The 26,576-nt window shown below is 42.7% G+C and overlaps 1 protein-coding gene across 2 annotated transcripts in view; it reads right to left on the minus strand.

The window, feature by feature from the left end:
* The window catches only part of KLF5 (KLF transcription factor 5), a 38,000-nt gene extending 22,152 nt beyond the window's left edge, over positions 1-15,848 (minus strand). Inside the window, exons 1-3 of one of the 2 annotated variants that reach the window (XM_082245991.1) lie at positions 15,549-15,848; positions 11,763-12,612; positions 1,337-1,396 (exon numbers count right to left, since the gene is read on the minus strand). In XM_082245991.1, coding sequence (XP_082102117.1) covers positions 1,337-1,396; positions 11,763-12,612; positions 15,549-15,740 — 1,102 coding nt within the window. In that variant the 5' untranslated portion in view covers positions 15,741-15,848. Of the gene's footprint in view, positions 1-1,336; positions 1,397-11,762; positions 12,613-15,521 lie in introns of both variants that reach the window. The other variant, XM_082245990.1, reaches the window with a different exon arrangement.
* Between the last annotated feature and the right edge of the window lie 10,728 nt (positions 15,849-26,576).

Consider the following 26,576-nt stretch of genomic DNA (forward strand, 5'->3'; position numbering starts at 1 on the left):
TTGAGGTGAGAGGCAGAGGATGCCAGGTGGTGGGAAGTTTTGAGCACCATATTACACATTATTGTGGATTATATGTCACCTATTGTTGGGATCTCAATCTACATCACCTATCAAGAAGGACTTTGCTTTCCTCTTACTTATCACCATGCACATTTATGGACGTTCTTATAGTATATGAGATATCTATACAATATGTATGCATTACTGTGTAATGTATGAATAAGGATTGCGCTGCACTTTATTTCTTATTTATTTAGTGATTGCCCTTGAGTGTTCAGCTGCTAATCCGTCAATTTTTTCTGTTCCCACCTGTAAGGTTCAGCGCTGAATATTTCTATAATTTGTATTAATGTGATCGAGTGGAAGAAGATCTTTCAGTTGGGTCCTACAATATTTAATCTCCCACTGCTTAGAGAGTGTATGGGTCTCCTTGTGGATGAAGCAAGAGAGGCATCTAAAAGCACTGCACATTACTGTTGATCATCTGGTAAGCAGATTCGATTGTATCATGGTGTTGTGGTGTGCTTTATAGACACACAGACTGGTGGAGGACATTCATCCCTACATCTCTTCTTTTTTAACTTTATACTCATTCGGAGCGCTGCATATGGACGTTTTTACATTATGATACGCACCTTTATGGAAATCGGACAATCATTCACCTGATTTTCTCATAGTGTGTACCCCACTTAAATCAATAATTAAAAGTCTGATTTTCTGGAGTGTATACTGAATATATAAAAGGTGAATAAAAATATGTTTTGTGCCACTTTGCAAACCAAGCCACTCATCACTAGTGATTAACTCTACAGCATGATTGGAGCTCTGCATCAAAATCAAATGCAATCCAATAGCACTTTGGTTGACATCACTGCATAAATAATCATGTGGATAAGAGAGATGGAGCCAGTAGGGAAAATTACTGTATTTTCTGGCGTATAAGACTACTTTTGAACCTCAAAAAAATCCCCCAAAAATGGGAGGTCGTCTTATACGCAGAGTATAATATCTCCAAGGTAACCTAAGTATAAGTATTACTGGTAGATCATGTAATAGGGGGGTCGTCTTATACGCCCAGTCGTCTTATACGCCGGAAAAAACAGTAGTTATTATGCATATGGACACAAGGTAGCATAACCTTTAAGTATATCCATGTGGGACACACATATAGAGGCAGGTGATTTAATTTAACTGTCTCAGTGAATAAAGTGTCTGAGTAAATGAGTGTGGGGGGGGGGGGGGGGACCATGACTACTGAATACACAGACTTCAAAAAGGGAAGGTTTCTATGAATAATATTTACTCAGCCATTAAAATGAACATTAAATGCACATACCAGTATGTGTTCTCAGGTGAGCTTTCAAATGGGATGACTTTGTATACACCTTTGTACAGCCTGGAATAAGAAAACAAAAGAAGTGCATGTTGAATACAATCAAAACCGGTAATTTCTTTTCTAAAGTCAAAAGGAAAATAAAAACGTCAATAGGTTTCTAAAATACAGAACAGACCTCACCGGTCGCCAGTAAACAGGCGTAAAAAACTGCACAGTCTATAGAAATGTATCACAGGTTCAGGAAAACATTCCTTTACTGCCCCGAATAGAAAAAGGTTGACTGCCTTCATTAACCTTACAACAGATGGAATTTGTCAGGATGTGTGTATATATTTATTCGTATTATGCCGACTTATTTATCAGAGTTATTCCTAGGCACACATATTCATCTGCATTCTTGCATTCTAAAAATACCTGGGAAGCTTCCAGTACAGCACAGTTTATCGTTACTTGGCCAGAGCCAAAAGGAAAGTCGGGATTGTTACATTGAAATTTACTGCATTCTTTCTAGAGTCTATTAAATTCATTGTCAGTTTTTAGATTCACAATAGTAGGTCACCGAGCTTTCCCTCTTTATTAGCCTGACTGAATGGAGCCAAATAAACCAGCATGATTCATTAATTAAAGGTTTATTATCAGCAATAGAGAAGGTATAGGATATCTCTTAACTGATCTTTCCCAGATTGCTATAAAACTACAACAACATGGCCATAAAGGTAGATAGGAATCGTTTGTTGTTGTGCCATAACTATTTTTTCCCCTATACAATATGAAGAAAGCGTAATTCATCCTATATTCTGTCAATAGGTACTTGTCCATCTCTGAACTCATGATAAAAAACAATGGGATATTATATGAACATTTCCATTGAGTTTGGTGTCCATAAATTGTAGACTCTGGTCCCTTCATCTCCATACATTGTGAAAGTAGCAGATGGACCAAAAATAGTTTGCATCAAAACGACGTCTACATCTGGAAGAGACCCCGTTCCCTAAGATACCACAAACATTTTTGCTCTTATGGGACATAATTTGGCCATAGTTTGTCTCCTTTTTTTTGTATCTGTTCGTAAATGACATTTCTGCTTACAACAAGGTTTAAATATTAATGTATTAACGTTTAAATTAAAAATGTATGAAAATGAAAGAAAACTGTATTTCCATTCGACTATAATTGGGTATGCAACTACACAGATGCACCAGGTTTACTGTTGCTCCTATGAAATTACACTAAAGCTGATAAATTGGATAGCTTTTTACATGGCCCCATAAAATGTAGATTTACATCATACTAAAACGTTCTGTACAGAAAATCAAAATAGTTACAGGATACAAAGGATTTTGTGAACACCTATAGAATGTACACTTTCTCAAGATAGACATTAGACCTTCCTTGGTACCAGATATATAAAACAATGATATATTTTCTTCTACTGAGCCCTACTTTCAACTAACCATTTATCCTAAGATATATATGTCCCCACCTTTTACTTTATCCAAGAGACCTAGCTTTAACTTAACCAAAAGACCCACCGTTACCCTCAACCAAGAAAACCACCTTTACTTTACACAAGAGACCCACCTTTACCCTACCTAGGAAACCCACCTTTAATTTACCCAAGAGATCCATCGTTACCTTACCCAAGAAACCCATCTTTATTTCACTCAAGAGTTCATCTTTACCCTACCCAAGAAACCAACCTTTACTGTATCCAAGAGATCCACCTTTACCCTTAACTAAGAAACCCACCTTTACCCTTAACCAAGAAACCCACCTTTACCTTTAACCAAGAAACCCACCTTTACTTTACCTAAGAGATTCACCTTTACCTTACCCAAGAAACCCATCTTTATTTCACTCAAGAGATTCATCTTTACCCTACCCAAGAAACCAACCTTTACTGTATCCAAGAGATCCACCTTTACCCTTAACTAAGAAACCCACCTTTACCCTACCCAAGAAACCCACTTTTACCCTTAACCAAGAAACCCACCTTTACCCTTAACCAAGAAACCCACCTTTACTTTACCTAAGAGATTCACCTTTACCTTACCCAAGAAACCCACCTTTACTGTACCAAAGAGACCCAACTTTACTTTATCCAGGAGATCCACCTTTACTTTACTCCATAGACCCATCTTTGCTTTACTCAAGAAACCCACCTTCCAGAACTTTGTTGTTGATCCCCATTCACAGTGGGAATCAATGTTCACATGGTGACAAGTGTAAAGCCCTTAAAATTAATACATTGTTCACAAAATGCTCCCTCCCTTAGCAGCTACATTATAGCTATTATGGCCTATACCAGATTCAGAGCGACGGCAAACATGATTTGGGCCATGACACACCCTTGGCTTTTGCAGTTGGAGAAGGAGGAGGATTTGTACACAGAAAATTTTAGCATATACACATCTACTTAATGTTACACACAGTTTTCAGAATTCTATATTTTTGAAGCAAATTGAACCCCTTTTACCACAGGCGTAATGCACATAAGTGTCAGCATGATGGGCCTTAGCGCTGGCTGTGTACATAAACTGTATGTATGTTCTGTGCTAAGAGTGTGCTTTGGGCACAGTGGCCAAACTGTCACCGACAGCTCCCAGTTAACGTTTATGATCAAGAACCAATGAGAGGGGCTCCCAATCATGTGGTCCCATGACAGCCAAACCACATTGATCACATGGTTAGGAAGCCCACCTCCACTTCCTTTGTTTCAGAACGCCTTATAGGCTAATGGAAGATAGTGTCAAGGGGTGAAAGTCTATTTAAACTCAAATCACTAAAATGTAATATAATACTTAACATGGTAGTGTAAATTTAAAAGTAATTTTAAATATTTTTAAATCTGCAACTCCTATTAAAAAAATACCTTGTGATCCTGCCATGAAGGTCTGTGTCGAGGCACTTTCTATTGTTGGGTGACAACTTTCTGCCCTGTTTCCCATTTGTGCTCGTGTGTTGTCACCCTGTCACAAGGGCTTCCGATTACAAGCAACCTTTCCAACACACATTACACAGGCATTGTCCACTGTTGTCACCATCAGGAAATGCCATGCAGCCATTGCATATAGACAGGAAGTGGCTGCTAAGAGTTTGCAATATATCATCAGCACTGGGATGCAGCAAAGGATGAAAAAAGTAAAAATGTTTTATTTTAAAGATATGGCACATGTTAAAGCGGTAGTAAACTCAGATAATTCAACCTGAAATTACGCAGAATGAAGTGTATTAAGTTATTTTAATTTAAAGTGCCGCAAAGGGAAAACATATTCTTTTTTGGTTGCAGACGCCACCATACTGACTGCCGTCTTCTGCGTTCCATACGATTCCTACTTCCACCCTTACTCCCTTTCCATGTCCGTAATCTCGCGCATGCGCAATAATGCTCTATCGGGCTCAGTCCTGTGCTGCGCTGGCTTCCTCTACAACCCTTGTGACATAGCGAGTAACATTTGGTTAAAGCGGTAGTAAACCTCACTTGGTTATTTTTATTATAGGCTTACCTGTAGGTAAAATGAATATCTCCTAAACATCCACCGTTTAGGACATATTCACCCTGGATGCAGCCAGTTATGTCACTGGCGCATGTACTCTGAAGGTCCGGCATACCTTGCCACAACTTCAGAGCTTTGTGCTAGAACTGAGGGCTCTCATGCGCATGCGCAGGACTGACGTCATCGTGGCTCTAATCAATCACAAAGCCAGAGCGCACAAACCGGGGGAAGATGTCAGCCCCTCTCAGCGGTGACAGTACAACACTGGAGGGCTTCGTTCCAAGGTAAGTATATAATAATGTGCTAGTATGTGATGCATTCTAGCACAATATGCCATTGCTTTGCAAGTGTTTTATTTTTTTTGTATTTTTTTTATAACATCCGCGGTTTACAACCACTTTAAGGCTCAGCTTGTGAATTGGAAACTAGTCTGGCAGGAACTCAGAGCTAACATCAGGCAAAGAAAATGTCGGAAAAATGGGACTAAGTGTGCATGCGTAGATTACGTCATTGCTCAGAAAAGGACTGATTACACAGAAAGGAAGATGGTAGGAAGCATTGTACACAGAGCAACAAGTCCTTTAGTTAGAAAAGCTTGATATGGCAGTAATAGCACAAGATGGGTTTACTACCGCTTTAATGACACACGGTGCTTAGCAAACTAAATGTCATTCGGATAGGGTCTACACCTACTTTAAATACCTGTTTTTTTTTACTGCTTTGATTGTACACAAGCATGCACTGCGATTATTAATCAAAGTGTAGTAATATTATTTACTTGCTTATCAATTTTATACTCTAAAACCTGCTTCTCTCCTAGGCCCCTGACTCTGTAAGGCCACACCCTGAAACTTCTGTATTATGAGAGGATTATCAGACTTGAAGAAGATTGACAGGAGGACTTTGGCAGGAAATAAGGGGATTATTTGGCAGACATAAGAAATTATGACACTTCAGACTAACGAAGTAGAAACTTCAAAACACCTCTGAAGGTGAATACCAGGAAGACCAGTGAAGACCAGGGTTTCTCAACAAGGGTTCCGTGGAACCCTGAGGTTCCTCCAGAGGTTGCTGGGGGTTTCTTTAGCAATGAGCAATTTATCAATTTATTTAAATCTTAGATAAATTCCTACTGATATCATTGATCTTTGGTAATCCTTCCCAATGAACAATGACCATAAGTGTAAGGAGCATCCTTCCCACTGTCCATCACACTAATCGTGAGTTGTAGATATAGTCATTTTTAGTAGGGGTTCCCTGAGACTGAAACAGTATTTCAAGGGTACCTCTGTGTTGAAAAGGTTGAGAAAGGCTGCTTTAGAAAATAATTCCAAATATTTTCACTTTTTTTTACCAGCACCGATGCACAATTTACAAAGACCAAACCCTGCCAAGGTGTTATCACACCTCCTGCAAAATATGTTATCTCGTAATACAGCTTCTTTTCCATTTTCCTAATAATCATCTGTCCCTACTTGAAAGTAAGGTAACTGCTGAGATCTAGCACCTGGGTGACACCGCTCAAAAATGGCAGCAGTTTCTGACACTATTAGTGTCATATCACTGCACATATATACAGTGCATCCAGAAGGTAGTCACAGCGCTCCACTTTTTCCACATTTTGTTATGCAACAACCTTTTTCCAAAATAGATTAAATTCATTATTTTCCTCAAAATTCGACAAACAATACCCCATAATGACAACGTGAAAGAAGCTTGTTTGATATCTTTGCAAATGTATAAAAAAACAATAATCAAATAAAAATCACATGTGTATAAGTATTCACAGCCTTTGCCATGACACTCAAAATTGAGCTCAGGTGCATCCTTTTTCCACTGATCATCCTTGAGACGTTTCTACAACTTGATAAGAATTCACCTGTGGTAAATTCAGTTGATTGGACATGATTTGGAAAGGCACCTACCTGTCTATAAAACGTCCCACAGTTAGCAGTGCATGTCAGAGCACAAACCAAGCCATGAAGTCCAAGGAATTGTCTGTAGACCTCCGAGACAGGATTCTATCAAGGCACAGATCTGGGGAAGGGTACAGAAAATGTCTGCAGCATTGAAGGTTCCAATGAGCACAGTGGCCTCCATCATCCATAAATGGAAGTCATTTGGAACCACCAGTTTGGCAGGGGGCGTGCCACTCTAGGATATCAGGGGGAAAAGGGCCTTAGTCAGGGAGGTGACCAAGAAACTGATGCTCACTCTGGCAGAGCTCCAGCATTTCTCTGTAGAGAGAGGAGAACTTTCCAGAAAAACAACCATCTCTGCAGCACTCCACCAATCAGGCCTGTATGGTAGAATGGCCAGACAGAAGACACCTCCGCAAAAGGCACATGACAGCCCACCTGGAGTTTGCCAAAAGGCCCCTGAAGGACACTCAGACCACGAAAAACAAAATGCTCTGGTCTGATGAAACAAAGATTGAACTCTTTGGCCTGAATGGCAAGCGTCCTGTCTGAGGAAACCAGGCGCTGCTCATCACCTGGCCAATACCATCCCTACAGTGAAGCACGGTGGTGGCAGCATCATACTGTGGGGATGTTTTTCAGGGGCAGGAACTGGGAGACTAGTCAGGATCGAGGGAAAGATGAATGCAACAATGTACAGATATCCTTGATGAATACCTGCTCCAGAGTGCTCTGAACCTTATACTGGAGCGAAGGTTTATCTTACAACAGGACAACAACCATAAGCACACAGCCAAGATAACAAAGGAGTGCCTATGGGACAACTCTGTGAATGTCCTTGAGTGGCCTTGCCAGAGCCCAGACTTGAACCCGATTAAACATTTTTGGAAAGATCTGAAAATGGCTGTGCACCGACGCTTCCTATCCAACCTGATGGAGCTTGAGAGGTCCTGCAAAGAAGAATGGGAGAAACTGCCCAAAACAGGTGTGCCAAGCTTGTAGCATCATACTCAAAAAGAGTTGAGGCTGTAATTGGTGCCAAAGGTGCTTCAACAAAGTATTCAGAAAAGGCTGTGAATACTTATGTACATGGGATTTCTTTCGGGTTTCATTTTTTATACATTTGTGAAGATTTCAAACAAACTTCTTTCACGTTGTCTTTATGGGGTATTGTTTGTAGAATGTTGAGGAAAACAATGAATTTAATCCATTTTGGAATAAGGCTGTAACATAACAAACTGTGGAAGAAAGTGAATACTTTCCGGATGCACTGTATGTCCTGAATAGTTTCAAGCTATGTGCAGACATTGCTTAGGCCAGGATACAGTGGGGTTTAAAGCAGATGCAAACCCTAAATGAATGACATTTAGTTTGCTAAAGCACTGTGTATCATAAAAATTGACATATTTATTCTATAATAAAATACCATTTTCACTTTGTTTTCATCTTTTGTTGCATCTCAGTTCCTGCAGCCACATCTATCCTGGCTGCATGGAATTTCTGATTCCAACGAGTTCTTTGATGGTGACACAGTGCAATGTGCATTCACACAGCCACTTGTTGTCTCCATCAGAAGCTTGTGTGATAGGATAGCAACACAGGAACACAACTGGGAGACAGGAAAAGAGAGTTGTCACCTAAAAGGAAGTATCTCCACAAAGATCTTCACAGCATCATCAACAGGCATTTTTTAATGAAAACTAGAGTAAGAAATATGGAAACCACTTTTCTAACTATTAGGCCCCATGCACCCTGGACGTTATTGCAGCGGCTGTTTTTGGCGTCAGACGTTTTTTTTCTACAGTCAGTAAACTCCACAGCATGTTATCCTATGTGTCCATGCACACATAGGCTGTTCTCAGCAGTTTTTGTCAGGGGCGTTTTCTGGCTAGAAAAAAAACCCCCAGAACTAGTGGGTTTTAAGAGGCATTTTTCCAGCTGTAAAAACGCTCTAATTCTGATAAAAGCTTAAAAACGCTGAATAACGCCACCAAAAAACGCGGCTATTCAGCGTTTGTCAACGTTTTTGAGCCATAAGCTTTTATGGGATTACAGTTTTGCTAAAAATGAAGCTAAAAAATGCTACAGCTACAAAAAAGCTGAAAAACACTGAAAAATGCTACTGCAAAAAAGCTGAAAAACTCCTACAGCTACAGCTTTCTACTGACGTTTTGATAACTTCCAGTGTGCAAGAGGCCTTATACCGCGTTAGAGATGATAAGATTCTAGTGACTAGGTTTACATGAACTCACTGACCGATTGCCAAAAGTGGGGTGCTTACGTGTGCACTTTAAAGTAGAAACTTCACTTAAAAAAAACTGTGAGCAGCCAGCTTTTTATTGCAGAAGAGACATGCTATGTCTCTTTTGCAATGAAAAAAATTGCTTGTCCATTCACAGTCTTCTATTAAATGTACTCTGAGCTGCGCATGCACAGCTAAGCATACATTCTTGGCACAGTGACTGCGTGGCCGGATGAATGACTCCGGGGCACATGCGTGGGAGTCCTGGCATCCTCAGCAGCCAATCAAGAGGCCAAAAACCCAACACCTGGAAGAAGCCTGAAGAAAAGATGTCAGCAGCTGGTGAGTTATCCAGCAGTTACATTGCTGGAGGTCAGTATTCTGCAGACTGTGGTTCCACTTTAAAGGAGAACTAAACCCTCCAACGCTTTACAGCCAAGGATGGTGCCATCTTGTCCTCTAGATTGACAGTTGACATTCTGCTACACATATTATCAGCTATGTCACCAGCCCTTGGCAGGCATGAAAGTTCACTTGACACCTAACTAAAGCACATTAGCAACTGACATGAAATGTAGTTGGTTTGGGAAACAGCTAAAGCTAAACTCCAGGAAATAAACTAAATCTTTCCTGGGCCATGCTACATTGCAGGGTTGAACTGTTCATTTAGTCTAGGAGAGCAGGGATAAGGTGTAATACCTTCCCTACTCCTGTCTCTGGCAGGCTGCTTCAATCCATTGCCACAGCCTCCCCCAAGGTGTTCTCATCTGCAGTTGCATGCTGGTCTCCTCCAAGTATAATGCAATGTTAATAGCCCTGCATTGTACATGATGTTGTAAGGAGACCGCCCACGGATGGCCACCAATGATGTGGAAGAGAACCGCGTTAAAACCTGCCGGACTGAGGGATATGAAAAGCATTACACCTTATACTTCCATCACTAGACTAAACTAGCATTCAACTGTGGCAGTGCACAATTCTTTTCTTGCAGGGTGGGGGGTTGGGTATCGGTGGCACTGAAAGGCTACATTTTGTCTAATTTCCTAGTTTCCGCTTTATCAGTGAGTTTATTTCTGTTTTAATGCAACAACCCCAGTGAAGGCACTACAGGCTAGCTCCCATGGCATACTACAGCATCACAGGGCGTGGCCAACTTGGTCTTTTCTTACAGGAAGGACTGCACAGTGAAGATAATCTTCAATATAAATATGGTTTTAAAACCAATTTCACAACATTTACATTTTAAAAAGCGTCTATTTAAAAAAAAAAAAAAAATGTTTACCTGTAATGTTACCTTAAATGATAAATTCAACCCAAAACGGTTAGCTTCATGGTCGAGGATGATTAGGCCAGCTGATGTGTAAATTCAAATAAACCCATGAAGCTGTCATCATTCCTTGCTGCTCCCAATCAGTGATGAGCTCCGGCATGTTTGGACTAGGATCCAAACCCACGTGTGCAGGTCCATTAGGTAGCTGTCATCTGTAAGGGCCAATCATCTGCAGCTGGGGCATTCCTCACCCTGCAGCCACATGTATTCACGCCCCTTGTATACATGGGGTTGTGGCAAGGCCGTGCCCAGCTGGAGAAGACTGTACAGGTGACAACTTCCTTGTGGGCATGGATCCTAGTCCAAACACGCCCAAGCTCATCACTACTCCCAAGGTGCTAATCAAACAATGAAGTCTGTGAGGATAGCAAGCTCAGAGGCAAGTGCAAAGTGGGATGTGAGAGACAATAAAGGGCTTATGCACATGGCCATATCTGGCCGCATAGCATAAATTCTGGTGTGTCGGTTTTAGAAGTCAATGGTTGTGCATGGCTATGCACCTAACATGGCCATTTCATGAGCCCCAAGGAGGCTCCCATCTGATATCATAAATTAAATTTATAGTTTAGAGAAGAATCCTTTACTCAGAGTGTGCAAATAACATAGCATAGCATAAATTCTGGTGTGTTGGTTTTAGAAGTCAATGGTTGTGCATGGCTGTGCACCTAACATGGCCATTTCATGAGCCCCAAGGAGGCTCCCATCTGATACCATAAATTAAATTTATAGTTTAGAGAAGAATCTTTTACTCAGAGTGTGCAAATAACATAGCATAGCATAAATTCTGGTGTGTCTGTTTTAGAAGTCAATGGTTGTGCATGGCTGTGCACCTAACATGGCCATTTCATGAGCCCCAAGGAGGCTCCCATCTGATACCATGAGTCCCCGTTCACACTGGGGCGACCTGTGAGGCGACCTGGTCGCCTCACAGGTCGCGTAGGTCGCCTTCCATAGGGAAGCTGCGGACCCGTTCTAATAGGAGCGACACAAGTCGCTCCGACTTAGAAAAAGGGTTCGGAGCTTCTTTGGGGCGACCCGGAGTGATCGTCATAGACTTCAATGTTATGAAGTCCGTGCCGGCCGCTCCGAGGTCGCGGCGCGCTGCTCGCACTGCGACCTCGGAGGTCGTCCCGGGAAGTCGGATCGCCCCAGTGTGAACGGGGCCTAAATTAAATTAATAGTTTAGAGAAGAATCCTTTACTCAGAGTGTGCAAATAACATAGCATAGCATAAGTTCTGGTGTGTCGGTTTTAGAAGTCAATGGTTGTGCATGGCTATGCACCTAACATGGCCATTTCATGAGCCCCAACGAGGCTCCCATCTGATATCATAAATTCAATTTATAGTTTAGAGAAGAATCTTTTACTCAGAGTGTGCAAATAACATACAACAATCTCATATTATCTTAGTATGTAGTAAACTGCAAGCGCCATCTTACCAGGATAATCACAATAGTGGATTCGTCTTTTCTCCAAGTCTGGATTGTTTCTGCGGTTGTAGCGAACAGACTGAATGGTAGCTGGTGCCATTTGAACTGGAGTAGTTAAGGCCGGATTGTGAATGGCCATCTTGGAAGCAATGGTGGCTGCATAAGAAGGTGGTGGATTTAAGCTCTGGAGCAGTTCTGCTTGCCGATCTGGGCTACCAGGTTCTGAGCTGGGAGGGGAAGGTGGGAAGTAGGTCCCTTCTTGCTGTTGCATGAACTGCCCATGCATATTATAGGAACATTGGGGAATGCCCTGAAATGCCTTCATTGCAGTTTGTGTTACTGGGCTGGGAAGTGTGTTGAAACCAGTTAGTTCTGTAGACAAGGAAGCATTGCTCATAGTGTCCATCACCCCTGTCTGGTTTGTGGAACTCAGGTCCATATCTGATGAACTCAACAATTGGTACAACTGACCGTGCTGGTGGTTGACAGGGATCTGGATTTCTGGTGATGGCATCTCTTGTTTGATGTAAATGTTGTTTAGATCTGTGTTCTGGTGGTTGCTGAAGATGCTGGTGAATTCTGGAAGAGGCTGAGGGGCCACTGATTCGCTCTGCTGGCTGAAAGCAGGTTCTGTCTTAATGTGGGTGACTGTAGGCCTCTGAGCCTTGTACAAGTTTGTTCTGAGATGAGTGATGTCCGGGAGGAAGACATTCATGTTGATACTGTAAGGCAGTCCATCGCTATCACTGAAGAACTGGTCAATACCCGATGCACTGTCCCTTCTGTATTTCTTCTGCTCTTGGATCATGCAAATTGAAGCTGGGTGAGGTGAAAGATACTTATCCATTTCGCATCTAGTCTGCAGATGAAAGAAGAAGAACATTAATTATTTACATGCACTGACAATTAAAATAACATGCTGCGTGCCAATTATATTCCACTTATAATAAGCAAATGTTGTCCCAGGTATAACTGATCCACACCTTTCTTTCTTCTCAGGACACATCCTATTGGGACAATTGGAAAATAGAATAATTCGGCAAGCTGGATAGACCCCAGCAAACTTTTATTTGGAGGAGCCACCTAGAAAAACTGGGGTACTGTACATGGAAGATGTCACATAATGACTACCAAACATTACGTTCCCTTTTCTCCCAGGGCAAACGAAATAAAATAAAAGTAACACATATGAAGTATAAAGTAAAGGATAAATACGTTGGGCAGTACAGTAGTTGGTATTTCTGCCTTGTAGCACTGGGGTCCCCGGTTTGAATCCCAGTGAAGATGCTAGTTGCATGGAGTTTGCATGTTCTCCCTGTGCTTGTGTGGGTTTCCTCCAACAAAGAGATGCTGGTAGGTTTATTGGCCCTAGTTTGTGTGTATGTGAGATAGGGACATTAGATTGTTACCTCCCTAAGGGCAGGGACTGATGTGAATGTATACTGCTGTGTAAATTTATGGTGCTCTAAATACTTGAAATAAATAAACATAATCAAAGGATATCATTTTGGCCTCATAAAACTCAAGACTGATAGCAATGACATTGTTTGGTCACTACGGGTCCAGCATGACCTGCTTAGTTCTCAATAAACAATAAGGTGAATAAGTAATCTTTGCCTATGCGATATATATAATCTGTGTCCAGATACATATCAAGCAGATCTGCCGATCACAAGTGGTGCATTGTAGGCCGTGGGTGGCTGCAGGCTGATATTACCAGTACAGTCATCAGAAAAACATTTATCATGTACTCTTCAATGGACAAATGCTACATTCCCCCTTGCACTGTAAAATCTTCAGTCATTCCTAATCCCCTCAGCATTCTCCAAAATGAATCAGCTGACAAATGGAAAACAAGTGTAATAATTCACTGGGAATCAGCATGGGGGGGAGACGCCTCTCCCAAAAACAAAGCACACCCCGCTCCTGTTTGAAAGTGTTCAACCGAAGGGAGTTATACAGCGTGGTGTGGAGTCAGAGCATGCACAGTTCATATGGACAAGAAAATACACTGTATGGGCAACATCAGCTATACTACTCCTACATCCCACTGCTATATCATGGGAAAGGGGACAGAGGGGGAGATAGAGTGGGGGGGGGGCAAAGAGAAAGAGAGGAAGAAAGAAAAGAAAGGAAGGAAGAAAGAAAGGAAAGAAAGAAAGAAAGAAAGAAAAAGAAAGAAAGAAAGAAAGAAAGAAAGAAAGAAAGAAGAAAGAAAGAAAGAAGAAAGAAAGAAAGAAAGAAAGAGGGGGGGGGGAGAGAAGAAAGAGAAAGAAAGAGAGAGAAATAGAGAAATAAGGAAAGAGAGAGGAGAAGAGAGAGAAAGAAAGAAAGAAAGAAAGAAAGAAAGAAAGAAAGAAAGAAAGAAAGGAAGGAAGAAAGAAAGAAAGAAAGAAAGAAAGAAAGAAAGAAAGAAAGAAAGAAAGAAAGAAAGAAAGGAAGGAAGAAAGAAAGAAAGAAAGAAAGAAAGAAAGAAAGAAAGAAAGAAAGAAAGAAAGAAAGAAAGAAAGAAAGAAAGAAAGAAAGAAAGAAAGAAAGAAAGAAAGAAAGAAAGAAAGAAAAAGAAAGAGAAATACAGAGAGAGAGAGAGAGAAAGAAAGAGAGAAAGAGAGGGGGGGGGGGAGAAATAAAGAAATAAAGAAACAGAGAGGGGGAGAGAAAGAAAGAGAGAGAAATAAAAGAAAGAGAGAGGGGGAGAGAGAAATAAAAGAAAGAGAGAGGGGGAGAGAGAGAGAGAGAAAGAAAGAGAGTAATAAAGAAAGATCGAGAGAAAGAGAAAGAAAGAAGGAGACAGCGATGAGAAAAGGCAAGAGAGAGAAATGAGGAGAGGAGAGAAGAAGAGAGAGGAAGAAAAAGCATGTAACAATAATGAAGATAGAATGTAATAATAATAATAATAAATACACAAACACATACCCCTTGCAAAGATAATAAACATGCACAGACATACACATGTGGGAATGCTCGCCCTGTACTCTTCTTCTATGATCCCCCCGATGTATGATGTGTACAGGAGAACACACATACACACATACATACATACACACACACACACATACATACATACATACATACACACACACAGTTTGCGGTCAGGATGGATTTAGCTGGGCCAGCTGTTGTGTGGTGTGTGGGGGTGATAGGCGGCCAGTTGCTCCCCATGGACAGGCCGATCCCTGTGTAATGGGATGAGTATGGGGTGATCGCTCTGTCATCCGTATGATGGCACATGAGATCGGTGTAGAGGGGATCGGGGTACAGGAGAGGAGATCGGTGCAGAGGAGATCGGTGTAGAGGAGCAGAGGTTAGTGTACAGGAGAGGAGATCGGTGTAGAGGAGAGGAGAGGAGACCAGTGCAGAAGAGATCGGTGTAGAGGGGATCGGTGTAAAGGAGAGGAGGTCAGTGCAGAGGAGAGGAGATCGGTGCAGAAGAGATCGGTGTGGAGGAGGAGGTCGGTGCAAAGGAGAAGAGACCAGTGTAGAAGAGATCGGTGCAGAGAAGATCGATGTGGAGGAGAGGATGTCGGTGTACAGTAGAGGATATCGGTGCAGAATAGATCGGTGCACAGGAGAGGAGACTAGTGTAGAAGAGATCGGTGTAGAGGAGATCGGTGTGGAGGAGATCGGTGTGGAGGAGATCTTGTGTGGAGGAGACCAGTGTAGAAGAGATTGGTGTAGAGGAGACCAGTGTAGAGGAGATCGGTGTGGAGGAGAGGAGATTTTGTGTGGAGGAGATGTGTGTAGAGTAGAGAAGATCGGTGTGCGCACCTGATATGTCCGGGCACTGCCCCTTACCTGTGCCATGTCATCGGGCAGTAGCCGGGAGCTCTTATGTATTATGTCCTCCGGGAAGATCGCTCCCCCGGCAGAGAGCTCCCCCCTAGTAGGCGGCTGCCCCCCATTCCCATGCACAGGTTTGAGCTGTGTGAAGACAGGTTCATCCAGACGTCCCAGCCTGCTATTCATGGTCAGCACTGTGGTGGCCATGGTTTGTGTACAGCTAGTCCAGCAGAGAAGGAGGAGGAGGAGGGCGAGACCGCCTTGGGACGGGAGAAGAAGCGATAGAGCTGTGTGGATCGGGCTAGTGTCAGCGGATCGGTGATGCTACCTGTACAGGGTGTGTGTGCCACTTTATTCCGGGGCCGGACACAGGGCGGGGCTGTGACACCGGGGCGGCCAATCCGCTGTGAGGTGTGTGGGTGTGAGGTGGATGGGGAGGGTGGAGGGCGGCAATAGACCCGGGATCGCTTGAAGTGACAGCACAGGGAGGGAGGATTATTATTATCAGCTGTACACATGGAGGACTCAGCACAGAGCTGATATAGGGAGGAGAGACATCACCACACTACACACAGCAGGGCAACTTACAGCTGGCTACAGTAACCAATCAGCTACTAGCTTCAGTTTGATTAGTTAAAGGGTCACTCCACTTTCGTAGGAACAAAACAATATATCGTATACGATTGCTACACAAGTCATATTGTGATTGAATGTTATTAAAAATGACCTTTCCTTTTAAATCTGCTGCTCTGTCATTTTTTGAAAATGCATTGCAATATGGCTGCCTGGAGGTGTTCTGTACACAGAATGTCCCCCAAAAACATAATTTCCTGCTTGTGTGATTGGCTCACTGATTTTCCCAGAAGTCTGCACTAAAGCCCCGTACACACGATCAGAAGATCGTACAGAAAATACCGCTTTTGAAGCGATCATGCGATAATCAGATCATTACTACATAGCTGTCGTCTGAAATTTTCCAAAGAGACAAATTTGAAACTTTTTCTCGTACAATACCAGATCATACGACTTTTGTTTATTCAGTCCAGTTTTCCTCGGAAAATACAATACAAATACACTACTACACATTAGGGCTCTTTCACACGGTCCGCCTCCGTAGGCGGATCCATTTTGCTCAGCGGGGATCGATCCACGATCCCCGCTGAGCCGGCGGATGACAGCTCCGTCTCCGCTTGCAGAGCGGAGAGGGAGGTGTCTCAGCCCCCGCTGCCCTCTATGGGGGATCGGATGAGAGTGGACCGCTTGTCCGCTCTCATCAGATCCGATCCGATTACTGAACGGATGGAAAAATAGGGTTTCCATCCGTCCAAATTTCACGGACAGGATCGGATGCGGATGGCAGCGGGTGTCAGCGGAGGTGTCTCCGCTGACACCCGCTGCCCCATAGAGCTGCATGGAGGATCCGATCAGATCTGCCTAAAAAACTGACAGGCGGATCTGATCGGACCGCCCGTGTGAAAGAGCCCTTACATCACTTCTGATTATTCATTCTGTCGTATGAGACTTTTCGTACTTTAGTAACCTATTCATTTCCAATATGGAGATTAGCATCCAAAAAAAAACAGACTATCATTCCTATCAGAGAGCAGGATCTGCTAGTGAGGTCTGCTTATGGTGCTCAGGTGCAGCTCAGCTTGTCTGAAGTGTTTCACACTGGTCCAATAGGGAGGTATATTGGACAGTGGGAGGAAACCTGACAATTGAGTGCACAGGCATTTAGTACAGCCCTGGTGATTGGCAGAGGACAGTGCCTTGGTGCATGCTGGGATATTGTATAAATGCCAAGGGCACATGTACTCATGGTTTTTCAGCTGGGGAGTGTGGTTCCAGGGGGAAGAGGGCGGCTGCCCATGCTCTGTAGAAGCTGCCATGTCTGCAGGCAATCAGAGGAGTCCCGAGAAGTTATCACACAGCAATCCCTACGGAGACAGTGCTACATTTATTTGTAGAAAATGTTAAAAACCATTTATCATTTTCCTTCCACTTCACAATTATGTGTTGGTCTATCCCATAAAATCCCAATAAAATACATTTACGTGTTTGGTTGTAACATGACAAAATGTGGAAAATTTCAAGAGGTATGAATACCTTTTCAAGGCACTGTAGATCTGCTGCTAAACAGAATTAACACAGACAGAAATCTGCTGCTACACAAAAAAAGCACATTTTACAGAGAATGACTAGAGAGAGTAAACCCACATAACGCAATGTATAGAGCTAGTGCTTAAGAGGATAAAAACACACAAAGAATACAGGTCAAAGAGCCGCTCATATAAAGAGTAGAGATTGACTAATTATCAGCGAAGCCGATATATTGAGGACCAATCTGCACTTTCCCTGATATATCGGAATCGGCCACCAAGGTGACCGATATTGCTGATATTTCAGGAAAGTGCATGTACCGGAGTGATGCCTGCAGCTAGAGGCATCACCCCGGTACCGGCGTCCATAGCCGACGGTCGGCTGTCTTGAAATGACAACCAATGCGGCTGAGAAGCCACTCGGCTGTCATTACAAGGAGTGGGGGGGGCACGTCCCACCCCCTCCCGCCAGCTTCCGCGATTCGCCCGGGTCTCCTGTCCCACCGGGAGACCCGGGCAACCAGCCTGCACGGGCGCCGAAGACCCGATCAAAGCCGCACCCTGATCGGTCTCCGAGTAAAAACCCGGAAGTGATGTCATGGCATCACTTCCGGGTACTCAGCGCCAAATTCAAAAAATTACAGCATTCAAAACAGCCAAACTTGGTGTTTTGAATATTTTTAAGTGCAGAGAAGGGGTTTGGGGTCTTTTAGACCCCCAGATCTCTCCACAAAATTAAATAAATAAATAAAAAAATAAAAATTTAATGTATGAAAATATCGTCCGATACTGATATGCGATGACCAAAATATCCATATCGGCAATAAAAAAAAACGATATTGGTCGATCACCAATAGAGAGTAAGCAAATTTACTTATAAAATATATATATATATATATATATATATATATATATATATATATACTGTATATATGTATGTATATATATATATATATATATATATATATATACACTGTATTACCAGAAGTATTTGGCCGCCTGCCTTTACACGCACATGAACATTAATGGCATCCCAGCCTTAGTCCGTAGGGCTCAATATTGAGTCGGCCCACCCTTTGCAGCTATAACAGCTTCAACTCTTCTGGGAAGGCTGTCCACAAGGTTTAGGAGTGTGTCTATGGGAATGTTTGACCAAATTGTCCAAATTGGGCCCAAAGTGTCATTATTTTGTGTGGCCACCATTATTTTCCAGCACTGCCTCAACCCTCTTGGGCATGGAGTTTACCAGAGCTTCATAGGTTGCCATTGAAGTCCTCTTCCACTCCTCCATGATGACATCACGGAGCTGGTGGATATTAGAGACGTCGCACTCCTCCACCTTCCATTTGAGGATGCCCCACAAATGCTCAATAGGGTTTAGGTCTGGAGACATGCTTGGCTAGTCCATCACCTTTACCCTCAGCTTCTTTAGCAAGGCAGTGGTCATCTTGGAGGTGTGTTTGGGGTCGTTATCATGTTATCATACTGCCCTGTGGGCCAGTCTCCGAAGGGAGGGGATCATGCTCTGCTTCAGTATGTCACAGTACATGTTGGCATACTGCCCTGTGGGCCAGTCTCAGAAGGGAGGGGATCATGCTCTGCTTCAGTATGTCACAGTGCATGTTGGCATTCATGGTCCCCTCAATGACCTGTAGCTCCCCAGTGCCAGCAGCACTCATGCAGCCCCAGACCATGACACTCCCACCACCACGCTTGACTGTAGGCCAGACACACTTGTCTTTGTACTCCTCACCTGGTTTCCGCCACGCACACTTGATACCATCTGAACCAAATACGTTTATCTTTGTCTCATCAGACCACAGGACATGGTTCCAGTAATCCATGTCCTTAGTCTGCTTGCCTTCAGCAAACTGTTTGCCGGTTTTCTTGTGCATCATCTTTAGAAGAGGCTTCCTTCTGGGATGACAACCATGCAGACCAATTTGATGCAGTGTGCGGCGTATGGTCTGAGCACTAACAGGCTGACCCCCCACCCCTTCAACCTCTGCAGTAATGCTGGCAGCACTCATATGTCTATTTCCCAAAGACAACCTCTATATATGACGCTGAGCACGTGCCATTAACTTCTTTGGTCGACCATGACGAGGCCTGTTCTGAGCGGAACCTGTCCTGTTAAACCGCTGTATGATCCTGGCCACCGTGCTGCAGCTCAGTTTCAGGGTCTTGGCAATCTTCTTATAGCCCCAGAGATCTTTATGTAGAGCAACAATTCTTTTTTTCAGATCCGCAGAAAGTTCTTTGCCACGAGGTGCCATGTTGAACCTCCAGTGACCAAAAAGTGAGAGCGATAACACCAAATTTAACACACCTGCTCCCCATTCACACCTAAGACCTTGTAACACTAACAGAAAACAGAAATAAAATGCTAGCGCTCAAGATATAAAAAAAAAATTATAATGTCAGAGGTTCATAAAGTCCATTACAATGTCAGATTAAAATCAAGGCTATTTGTAAGACAGGCTGTGGATGGTCAATATACACTAGGGAACAGCTCTCCTCTGGAGTGAAGCTGACTCTGGATATAGCATAAAAAGGAAGACAGAAGAGCGTCTCTAAGTGTAATATTTTATTGTACATAAATGGAGCAATCAGCCAAACAAAAACTCACATGGGGTACAGAAATAAAGGCTCATCTAAGGATGACAATCCAGCAGATCCCTGACTCTCCCAGAGTGGAAAAAAACATGGAGAAAGCAGCAGCTATGGCTTCATAACAGATTAGGGTACCAGTCAGAAGTATATACATAATCTGTTATAATGATAGATTATATATCTCTACTTGCCCCAAGACTTCTTTCTCCAGTGCTGCATTCCATTCTGCTGTTCAGCCAGTTCTCACCAAGAATTACTCCATCCTCGCTGGTGAGTACACACTACACTGTGGGTTTATTCCTTCTGGACTGGACGCATGGATCTCCCGCTGCTGGATTGCCACCCTTAGATGAGCCTTTATCTCTCTACCCCATGTGAGTTTTTATTTGGCTGATTGCTCCATTTATGTACATTAAAATATTACACTTAGAGGTGCTATTCTGTCTTCCTTTTATTGTAACACTAACGAGTCACATGACACCGGGGAGGAAAAATGGCTAATTGGGCCCAATTTGGACATTTTCACTTAGGGGTGTACTCACTTTTGTTGCCAGTGGTTTAGACAATAATGTCTGTGTGCAGAGTTATTTTGAGGGTACAGCAAATTTACACTGTTATACAAGCTGTACACTCACTACTTTACATTGTAGCAAAGTGTCATTTCTTCAGTGTAGTCACATGAAAAGATAGAATAAAATATTTACAAAAATGTGAGGGGTGTACTCACTTTTGTGAGATACTGTATGTATGTAATTATTTTTTTATCATTGAATTTTAATTTGAATTACAATTGAATGCCTGATTACATTATCTTTTGGTTTAGAAAGCCTTGATATGGGTATTTTGATGGATTAGCAGTATTTGAGTGTAAATTAAATAAATTGCTTTTAGATCCAGCATCACACTTTAGAGTTGAGCATTCTGCATACAATCCTAGTAATCAAGATAAATAAAAGAAGCAAAGAGGGTTCAATTCATGCCTCATGTAAATTTCCGAACACTGCTGTTCCTGTAATATAGTATTCTGCTCATGTACTTTGTTTCTCTACTACATTATGCTGTTCAAACACTTTGTTTCTGCAATATAATCTTCTGTTCAAACACAGTTTCTGTTTCATATTATTCCGCTCATCTACTTTGTTTCTGTTAAATATTATTCCACTTACCCACTTTTCTTCTGTAGCATAATATTCGGCTCATCTACTTTGTTTCTCATATTATTCCACTTACCCACTTTTTTTCTGCAGCATATTATTCTGATCATCCTGCAGTCCCTGCTGCACCTCATTTATAACTCATTTTTGTGCCAATGTTAAAGTTTTCAAAATGTAAATAGCTAGCTAATTTATGTGCAGTTCCATGCATTTTGTGAGCATGTTAAATGTAATGGGTGTACACAGGGCTTTTTTTCATCGGGAACGCAGTTCCGGCACCTCTAGTACTGAATGCACTGTATGTAAAGGCAATGGGTGCTGGGGTGTGCTGGAGGAGCTATCGATGCTCACTGCTGGGGGATCTATTGTTGCTGGAGGGGATCTTTTTTGCATGTTAACCACTTTAGCCCCAAGCCTTTTTTTGACACTTTTTGTTTACAAGTTAAAATCAGTATTTTTTGCTAGAGAACTACTTAAAACCCCCAAACATTATGCATATTTTTTTTAGCAAAGACTCTGGAGAATAAAATGGCGGTCATTGCAATATTTTTTGTCACGCGGTATTTGCGCAGCGGTCTTTCAAACGCCATTTTTTTGGAAAAATGCAGAAAAATCACATTTCACTGCATTTAAAAAAAACTAAACAGTAAAGTTAGCTCATTTTTTTTGTATATTGTGAAAGATGATGTCACGCTGAGTAGATAGATACCCAACATGTTATGGTTTAAAATTGCGCATCCCTGCGGAATGGCGACAAACTACAGTCAATAAAAATCTCCATAGGCGACGCTTTAAAATTTTTTAATGATTACCAGTTTAGAGTTAGCGTGTAGCTCTTTTTTTTTAATTATTGCTTACGCTCTGGCAATCGCGGCGATACCTCACATATGTGGTTTGAACAGCGATTTCATTTACGGGGCGACTTCCATATAAACGTTTTCTTTCGTGCGCGAGCTAACGGCGACGGGGGTGGCTAAATTTTTTTATTTTTTTTCCTATTTACTTTATTTTTTTTCTTTTTTAAAAATCTGATCACTTTTATTGCTGTCACAAGCAATGTAAACATCCCTTGTGACAGCAATATGCAGTGACAGGTACTCTTTATGGAGGGATCGAGGCTCTAAAATACCCTAGACCCCTCCACTACACTTCCATGTATTCAAAACGCCAAAAACGGCATTTTTGAATACATTCGCTTTTTGAAACTGCCGCCTTTAGCAGCCGAGTAACCCGGACGTGGCATCATCGGAGACCCGATCAAAGCCACTTCCACCTTTGATTGGGACTCCATCCAGCCGGCGGACACGCTGGCTGGTTGCTCGGGTCTCCCGGTGGGACGGGAGACCTGGGCAGTGCCACGGAAGGCGGCGGGAGAGGGGGACGTCCCCTCTCGCTCGCCGGGGTAACGATCGAGCGGCTCCCGAGCCACATCGGTCATTACCGCCGGTAAGCCGACCGCCGGCTCTAAAAAACGGTACCGAGATGATGCTTCTAGCTAGAGGCATCATCCCGGTATAACCACACAAAGGCCTACGTCGCTGGTCGTAAACTGGTTAATCTATTGTTGCTGAGGACGTCTGTTGTTTCTGTTTGCTGGGGTGATGCTTATGTTGCTGGGGGGGGGGGTCAATTATTGCTTGTCTTTTGCTGTTGAGGGAGGGGTCTATTGATGCTTGCTGCTGGGAGATCTGTTGCATGGTGCTCAAGGTCTATTGCTGGGCTGGGGTGGTATTTTTTTGCAGGGACCGTTGTTGCTGGAGGACATCTATTGTTGCTGGGGGGGGTCTGTTGTTGCCATACAAATTGCTTAGCACCACAAAATGGTACTTGGCTCTGTATTCTCTAAAAGGGGCGGTACTGAGAGGTGCGTGGGGGATGGAATTAAGAAATAGTGCTTGGAGGTTGGTAGGGGGCAGAGACAATAATTGACTCAGAAAGGGGGCATCCGGCACCTATTCTCTGAGAAAAAAAGCCCTGGGTGTACAGCAAATTTCACATGCGATACAATTCATCTCTGTGGAAGATGCTCCTGCTAGAAACCACAGCAATAATGCCTCAAGAAGATAATAGAAACAAAGGTGACCAGCGCTATGGATTTATGATGTGAATGCAGAAACAGACGGTGTAAGCTGCCAATAACCAAACCCAACAAGTTGGGTTGGAAATGTAATAATGCAAGTGGGGTTGTGAACGGCGCTACCGTATTACAAAGAGATAGCAATATTGTATTTGCTTAACGTGAATAGTGATACCACTTAATGTGTGCCGTGAATATTCACGGCACACATTAAGTGGTATCACTATTTAACGTTAAGCAAATACAATATTGCTATCTCTTTGTAATACGGTAGCGCCGTTCACAACCCCACTTGCACTATTACAATGCCTCAAGAAGGATTTGTTTTAAAAACTGTCATAGTTGAACATTAAGGGACAGCATTTTAAAGTGTATGTAAAGCCTAACAATGAATTTCTTGTATTTGCTCCCTTTTGGTCGGTTACATTTGCCATTGCGATAACTTTGTTAAAGGAGGCGTTTTTGAGCTTAAGTGTACACGAGGCTTAAAGCATGTTCATTTTACACACATTTATGGGATTTATTCCGGTATATCTGGATTTACCATTCTTCATTGGGGATTCAAGGTCATTATAATTTGTTATATTTCCAATGTGGTAAATGATACAAGTCACTGGGTCTAACCCATAATGCATATTCGCTAGTGGCAGATGGCGAATGATTGTATTTATCAATAATCTGCCATGGCTTCTTACTTGCATAGATACATAGTTAGTCAGGTTGAAAAAAGACACCAGTCCATCTGGCTCAACCAATAAAAAACAAAAAAAAAAACAGTAATGAAAACCCAACCATAAAATCCCATATAAACAATCCTATACCCGCAGTTGATCCAGAGGAAGGCCAAAAAACCCCCAACAAAGCATGATCCAATTTGCCACAGCAGGGGAAAAAAATTCCTTCCTGATCCACCGAGAGGCAATCTGATATTCCCTGGATCAACTTTACATATAAATATTAGTACCCATTTATATTATGTACACCAAGGAAAGAATCGAGGCATTTTTAAAGCAATCTAGTGAGCTGGCTAGAACCACCTCTGGAGGGAGTCTATTCCACATTTTCACAGCTCTTACTGTGAAGAGACCTTTCTGTATTTGGAGACAAAATCTGTTTTCCTCTAGACGTAAAGAGTGCCCTCTTGTCCTCTGTGGTGACCTTAAAGTGAACAACTCAACACCCATGTTCACTATATGGACCTCTTATGTATTTATACATGTTGATCATATCCCCCCTTAATCTCCTCTTCTCAAGAGAGAATACATTCAGTTCCTCTAATCCTTTTTCATAGCTGAGCTCCTCCATGCCTCTTATCAGTTTGGTTGCCTTCTCTGCACTTTCTCCAATTCCCCGATATACTGATATACTGGGGGGGGGGTCATCATATACACACATTCAGCAAATGGGTATTTTATCCTGAAAGTGCTTATTTGCATTGGACCTATACTCCTGGCACTGGGGATGTTTATTGCTTTCCTTAATATGCAAAGAAAATCCAGACAAGTCTAGCCAGCCTGAATGTGCTAAATTCACTTGATTTGTTTTTAAAGCAACACTGTTACCATTTTTAAATGTCAAAAACAAGCTATCCTTGCAAAGCAAGCAATTATTATTCACCTTTCCACTGCCTGCACTACCAAATGCCTCTGCATTGAAGATCTTATCTCCATTAAAGATCTTCAACATTCGACACTTCTGGGAGTGTCAGAAGACAGCATCCCTTGCTGCATTCTCTATTTCAATGTGCTGACCTTACTAAAGGACACAGGGATTGGTGAAAGGAACAGCAGAGCACAATGAGCAGGCCTCTGATAAGGCAGTATAGCCAGCCCTTCTGTACTGGGCACCATCAGTTAAATAGGGGGGCCAAGGCACCTGCTGAGCAGGAAGGTCGGCTGTACTATCTTATTGCAGACACAATCCTCTTCTTTCTCCCACTGCAGCACTGCCAGCTTCTCCTCCTCTTCCTCCTTCCAACTGCACTGCAATAGGTTTGATTCTAGTGTATGCACCCCTTTCATCTGCTGTCCAGGCCCCCCTGTGTGCCCCTTTCCCCACTGCTGGCTTCCCTTCTCTCCCGCTGGCAGCTGCTTCAGGCACACAGGGGGATGTAATTTACTGGCTGCTTCCTTTTTTGAATGAACACAGTGAGCAATCAGTACTAATTACTCCTGTATCCATTCATGACTAAAGCATAGTAAACAGTGTTTACAATGCTTCAGTTTGTGAATGAGAAGGAAGCCTCAAAGTACTTCATATTCATTCATCTGTGCAGCTGAGGCTGTAGAGAAAGGGAATGATAATTCTATGTCATCAGTCATATTTGGCTCGGGAGGGGGATTTCAAACAGTGGCCCTGACAATGAGGCACTAGGCATCCGGCACACCTGGAAGCATGTCAAATGCAAAAGGCTTTTCAGCAAGATTATCTCTTCAACTCAGAGTTAAAGAGAAGGTCCACTCTGTAAAAAAAAAAAAAAAAAAAAAATTAAAAAGTCCACAGCTCCAAATCCTGAAGCTGCTGACTTTTACTAAAAGGACACTTACCTGTTCAGGAGACCAGGGCCATCCTAACCAGGGCTAGTTTTTCATCAGCATTTGGGTTTCCAGCACTGATATCATAACTATGGGCAGGGCCGGTGCTAGATTGTATTGCGCTCTAGGCAATATCAGCTACTTGCGCCCCCCCCCCCCCCCAAAAAAAAAATAAAATAAAAAGGGAAGGGGTTAAAAACTGCTCTATGTTATATCCAGTGACCCTGATCTGATGGTTCCTCCATGTAATGCTGTCATACCCTGTGACCCCATATTCCTCCATGTTACACCTGGGGACCCTGATGTTTTTCCATGTTCCACCCTGGGACCCCAATATTCCTCCATATACTGCTGTCATACCCACTGACCCTGATGTTCTTCCATGTCATACCCAGGGACCCCTGTGTTCCTCCATGTCATGCTGTCATACCCATTTACCCCAATGTTCCTCTATGTCACATCAGGGGTCCCTGATGTTCCTCCATGTCATACCCGGAGACCCTGATGTTTTTCCATGTCACACCTGGGGACCCTAATGTTCCTCCATGTCACACCTGGGGACCCTG

This window comes from Pelophylax lessonae, assembly GCF_965119305.1.
Source record: "Pelophylax lessonae genome assembly, chromosome: 2".
Taxonomy (NCBI): Eukaryota; Metazoa; Chordata; class Amphibia; order Anura; family Ranidae; genus Pelophylax; species Pelophylax lessonae.